General features: G+C 34.2%; 1 protein-coding gene across 1 annotated transcript; it reads right to left on the bottom strand.

Moving 5' to 3' along the window:
• Window positions 1-651: 651 nt before the first annotated feature.
• Window positions 652-5,988, bottom strand: LOC117117643 (mediator of RNA polymerase II transcription subunit 4-like). The gene is made up of 6 exons (XM_033262021.1): window positions 5,578-5,988; window positions 5,284-5,341; window positions 4,925-5,095; window positions 3,604-3,748; window positions 3,161-3,268; window positions 652-2,091 (listed from the first exon to the last, which is right to left on the bottom strand). The coding sequence occupies exons 1-6, from the start codon at window positions 5,670-5,672 to the stop codon at window positions 1,904-1,906; spliced, it is 765 nt and encodes a 254-aa protein (XP_033117912.1). The 5' UTR covers window positions 5,673-5,988; the 3' UTR covers window positions 652-1,903.
• Window positions 5,989-6,323: the final 335 nt, after the last annotated feature.

The raw sequence follows: 6,323 nt of genomic DNA, 5'->3' as shown, positions 1-6,323 counted from the left end.
CTCTTTGGAGTTCTTTGTTAGTTTACTTTTTTCTTTATTCCTCTCTGAAATTGTACCTTGATCAATCACTTGAATTTCATTTGTACCCTGTTGTTCAAATGACAATAAAGAATATCGTATCGTATCGTATCGTATATTAAATTTCAAGATGGCGGTCATTTTGAAATTTAATATGGTGGTCTTCTGACATAATTTCTGATGGCTGTATAGTAGTCCCTGATATCGAAAATATAGGCAACAGTCTTTGATTGAAAGTGGTAGGTACACATGTAGATATGAATATCGACAAAAATATCATTTATTTGGCGGCCATCTTGAAATCCAATAGGGCGGCGTCATCTGACATAATTTCTGATGATTGCATTACACTCCTTGATATTGAAAACATGGGTAATGATCTTCAATTGGCAATGACATGTACTGTAGATATGAATATATTGGCTTAAAAATCAATTGTTTTGGCGGCCATATTGGATTTCAAGATGGCGGCCATTAGGAGGCGTTAATTTTTTGGGGTCTATTTTTTTAATGATCTTTAGGTGTCATAGTATCACTATGGGAAGTTTCATGATTTCTTCCAGAAGTGCACGATTCTACCTGAAATTCAACCTTAGCCGCTCTACTACTATTGAAATGAATACAAATATCAGATTATGAATAATTCAACAATTTAATGAATATTCATTATTATTTGATCAAATCACTATTTCAACTAAATCTCTGCATTAATTTTATGAATATACATCATACCAGGTACACATACCAATAAAGTGCTTGGTCGTAGTGCATGCATGATTGTAATCAGCAATCGGTCTGGAACTCTTTTAAGCTCTGTTGAGATTGGATTATTTTGATCATCCATGTACATACACACAGTGGTGGTGACTGCGAAGGGGCATGGAGGGAACCCCTCCCGTCAGACTGACCTGGACCCAGTGTTGTCCAACAAGATCGTCAGATAATTTGCCTATCCAAATAATGTTATTTTGATTGCCAATCCCTAATATTGTGGTCTAAAAATACAATTTGAGCCATACTGAGCCAGATTTTCAAACAAAATTTGATAGTCTGGACAGGGCTCTTTTTTTCATCACCTATATTAAAAGCTTTGTAGCCAGTAGGTTTCCTAACCCGAGATGTTTAAAATTAAGCTGGCCACTCAAATACGCAATGACAATAATTGTGTGTATTTTGCTGCAATATTATAATCAAATCCATAGACATTGCTGCTCTTCAGAGTGGCAATTTTGATGCATTCCTGATCACTTCTGGGCCAACTTGCCTCACTATACTCTATGGAATTGAGATGTTTGTTTACTATTAGGTTAGGAAATTCAACTTCCAAACTTTCGAAAAAAATGTTCTTTTACACCAGCCTTCTTCTGATCTTTCTATAAAGTTGTGCTTCTCACCATTGTGAAACTTGATAGTGATTCTATAGAGGGCGTACTTTCACATCATTGCAGTGCAATTTGCAGCGAAATCATTACACATTAACAGCGTTTCATAATTTTACAAAGTCACCAAAATAAATAATAAAAAATATCAAGCATTTGTAGCATGCCAATATCCGCTCTGCACCCAAAATTGACATTTCTTAATAAAAATGTTTCGAGTTCAGACTTAAAGGATGTCAGATTCTATGATTTCTTTTAGGTCAGATGGTAATCTGTTCCACAAAACTGGAGCACAAACAGAAATAGGACGGCTCAACTTTCAGTAGTGACTTGTTGGTGGATCTTAGTGAAACATGACCAGGAAAATATGGCATTAACAGATCAGAGATACAGTATGGGCTAGTGTTGAGCCGTAGAAATAGCGGTAAATGAGTATAACCATATTCGCAAGTGCATTGGAACATATTAAAGTCATACACTGATTCCGATTCTATAGAGGGCATGCTTCAGGGGCTGTCACTAGAACTGCTACTAGTTGAATCTGTAGACATTATCTCTACGTCCTCCTCATTTTCTTTGTTCTGCCCGGTAGAGAGTTGTAATGGCATATCGGCGCTTGTGATGGACGACTGAATATTCATACTAACTTTCACTTCACACGATGGTTGCCAGGTTGACCCTGATGACATTGCATCTTTAAAAAAAAAGCCATGACAAAGTTGTTGAATAAATATACCGTAAAACCTCGAATAGAAGCCGAGCCCACCTCTTCAGTTTGCAAAATTAGCTTCAAAAAGAAGCCCAAGATAATACAGTACATACACTGTAATTGAATTTCAAAGAAGCAAAATAAATTAGTTTATACAATAGTTTAGGTGATTTAATGCCGGTTAATACACTGCATGACACAGGTTGATGTTACAGTGGCCCTATTTACATATAAAGACTTGGTATATTTATGTGTGAAAGCGGTTTGGCGCAGTGCAAACAGTTTTCATTTCTAACCTAGAGGTCGGGGTTTTTTCAATATTTTGCTATGTACTGTACTCCACTTCCTTGAGCAAGGTTCCTTATCTACATTGCTTCTCTCCTCACATGCATATAAATGGGTACCTGACAGGGTTACCTATTATTGAATGACACAGCAGCAACACATAAGCATGTGGACCCAATGACCAGAATAATTTAAGTTTATTAATTTTTATTGAAGTTTTTTTTCACATGTATTTAGGATTTTTAAACTTTCACAATTATTTCATGATATGTTTGACTTTGATTATTGTCTAAAATAGCTAGTTTACTGTCTAGTTAAAAACATCTGATTTCCTCATGTGATTGAAAGTGAGAGTGACAGAAACTCTTAATAACCTTTGTATAGTACTTATTCATACATCAGACACAAGTTTTGTAAGTAACATAGCTTGACTTTCTCTTTCATGAAGAATCGAGAAAAAGTAGCATAATAGAAGTTTTGTAACTATCTCATGTTTTGATCTACAATTTGTTTTTCATGGTTATATTATTTTATTTGAAAGTACAATTTTGATGATGAGTTTATTTTATATCACCTTTTTTATTTTATTGATAAATTTTGTTGATGAATTATTGTGGCATGGAAATCAAATTACCATATTTGGTTTTTACAGTGACAATGAAATTTCTTTACTCCATGCAGTGAGATAAAAAATGATTATTACTGTTGTGCTTAAGACTGCCAAAAATAATTGAGAGTGTAGTACCCCTGTATTTTCTCAATTACTTACCCCCTCCTCCTCCCTGGCTGTCACTTGTTGGTAATGGTAGATTACTGAACCTGCCCAGTGCACCCATTCGCATTTCCAGATCCGTAGGGTAGGGTCTACGGGGATCTCCTGTTAGAAAAGAGGGGGAAAATTTCTATTTCCACCTGATTGTACTTGATTCCTGGTTATTCAATTAAACATTTGGAAACTGAAGATTTAGACTGGGCCCCTGACGACCCCGGCAGCTGCAGTTCCTTAACCCACTAATCTCTCTAATGTTAGAGGATTATTATTCAGTGAGCTGCGAGTGACCAGACTCCAATTAAACCTGACGATTGCCAGGTTTGAACTGGGGTTTATGGCGCAAAAAGCAGAAACTATACCTCTCAGCCAAACAAAATTCTGAAATGACAGTTCCACCCCCCCTCCCTCCACCCACAAAAAAAATTATTCAAGTTATGTACCTTGTGACCAGGTAGAGGGTGCTGCAACAGCGTTGGTTGCACTGATCCTGTGCGCATACTTGATCAGTTCTTCAGAGGATATTGATCCTTTGCTTGCCTGGTCTATAGCATCAAGTTTCTGCTTTGCCTGGTAGATAGCAGTTGCCTAAGTAACATGGGAAAAATGATGCAATTGTAATTCTATTCAAAATAATGAAATTATTACACAGAACCAGTTAGACTTTTGTTTAGTGGAGACAATGTAATACAGTACTAATAAGCCAATCATAGTTTGAACTGCGCATGCCCGTATCCAAGGTCAATCGACATAAACCTTTGTTGTGTGTATGATTGTTTATGTTAATTGACTTTGATACGGGCATGCACAGTTTAAGCTACGAATTGGCTTATTATTTAAAAGTAAGTACAGTATAAACAGTAATAAAAGAACTAATAACAAAATATAATATTCTAAACCATTACTTTTTGAGGGGGTTTCCCTTTACTGATTGGATGCTTGATCTGAACACTCAAATAGAAATATTTACACAACTGTGAACTTTTGGTATAAACTGTATAATTAATAGTTTATTTTTATGCATGAAATTTCCCCTCCCATGACCACTCTCCTGCACAAGTCGCTCCAATACCCAAATGATAATCTGTTATATCTAATACAGTATTTACATAAAGGCCAACTCAGACAGTGTCCTACGACGCAGCCCGACATGATTTATTGTCGCATCAGGTCTGTGTGAGTTAAATAATATTTGATAGTGTGGACAGAGCTTTATATGGTATGTGTATACTTGTTGTTTCAGACATATTTGATCAAATAGATCATTATTCTTGGACATTGGAACAATGCTCTACTTCATTTAAACCAAGTCTGATCAACTAATGTGAAGTCTGACAGAAAAAAAATGTGATTTAGTGTACCATAATAGTAAATATAGGCCTATAAATGATACAAAATAAATATATAAATGATATATAATAAATATATATATGGGATATATAATAAATGTATGAATGATACATAAATATATAAATGATATTTAAATATATAACTGACAGAAAAAAAATTCTGATGTAATGTATCGTACATAATAAATATATACATGATATATGATAGATATATAAATGATATATATATATATATATAAATAATATATAAATGATAATTAATAATATAATTACAGTAGCATACCCTATATAAATATATAAATATCATATAATGATAAATATATATTTATAAATAAATATGATATAATAAATAAAAAATATATATTAAAAAATATTTTATAATATAATGAATATATACATGAGAAATTTTGTTTACCAGAATGTGCTCCGCTTCTTTCAAGTGCTTTTGCAGGTTTTTGACGTCACAGTCTCTGCGATCAACTTCTTCTTGTAGTGACTCCATCTCTTTTCGTTTCTCTCTTTGTTGTTCTGTTTTTTTCAGTGTCTCTTCTATCTCCTCATTTTTCTTCATAAGCATCTCCATTATCTATCAAATTATGTAATAAATTTAATTAGATTATTATTAACTTCTTTTGTCATTTTGTTACAGTGTATGCAAGTTATTAATTAATATTATTATTATTATTAAAATTGTTATTATATATTACTTCAATTTTAAAAAAAAATGTATTGATTATATTAACTACATCAACATATCCTCATTGACTGGCTCACCTGGGGATCATCATTAAGAGGTTTTTGACGAGCTGCTGCTGTTGCATTAAAAAGTTCCCTGCAAAACAATACAAACAGTAACAGAAATCTTAAACAAATTCCTAATTCTTGGATATTTTGTTCTAATCCAATTTAATTAGGCCTATTCATGCAAATGAACAACATCTATCACAGTGAGTTAAGAATTCATTTAAGACTGATGTAACTATACTATTTAAAATTAAATGTTGTGAATTTTTGACAATTTCTTCTTTCATTCATTTTCAAATCAAATAGGCCTAGGCCTATTCTTACTTTGTTAGGGACTCTGCTTCTTCCACCAGTGACAACAAATTCGGCGTCATATCATGTGGACCACTATCTTGGCCGGTGTTTCCTAATGCTGCCATTCTTCCAACTAACTAGGCCTACTACCTAGGCCTGTGCTGTGATTGTGCTACAGGCTAGTTACTCTCCTCTAGCACTGCAGGACAGAGCTCCACCGGGTACGCCGTACGTACGTTGATAGCTAGCTAGAGGCCTAGCTAGGCCTAACCCACTTTTGGTACGGCTTTGGCTACCTAAAAATATCAGAAAATTGGTTTTGATGATTTATGTTCTGATTAGAAAACGGCGACAGGTTTACAATTAACACCTAATAGCCTTTTTTACCGAACATTATTTTGTGTTGTGATTTACATGCGCTGCACGCCCTCTTTTGTTGTAAAAATCGAGTTGTTTGCCAGATCATATCAATAATAAATTCTCCTACTTCATCTTTATTTGCTGCAAATATTATTCAATTTTCGTTTCTTATTTCATACAAAATTATATGTAAATACGCTACCTTCTATGAATTTCCAAAAACTATTAATAGCATAAGCAGAGCGTAACAGCCGCCCAGTAAAATACAGTTCTCCCTCCAATTCAACAGACCACTTTTGGACCGGAGTAGTCTTTGCATGTATAAGAATCCCTCTTCTGTAATCGGCATTAAAGTGGTCTAAATATACATCTCTTTTTAGAGAGATGTGGCATACGAGTACTAATAAAGGCATCAT

This window comes from Anneissia japonica, unplaced genomic scaffold, assembly GCF_011630105.1.
Source record: "Anneissia japonica isolate Jap-2015-1 unplaced genomic scaffold, ASM1163010v1 scaffold3334_len1275209_cov185, whole genome shotgun sequence".
Lineage (NCBI taxonomy): Eukaryota > Metazoa > Echinodermata > Crinoidea > Comatulida > Comatulidae > Anneissia > Anneissia japonica.
Note: the sequence above shows the minus strand (reverse complement) of the source record. Positions and strands in the feature narration are given on the sequence as shown.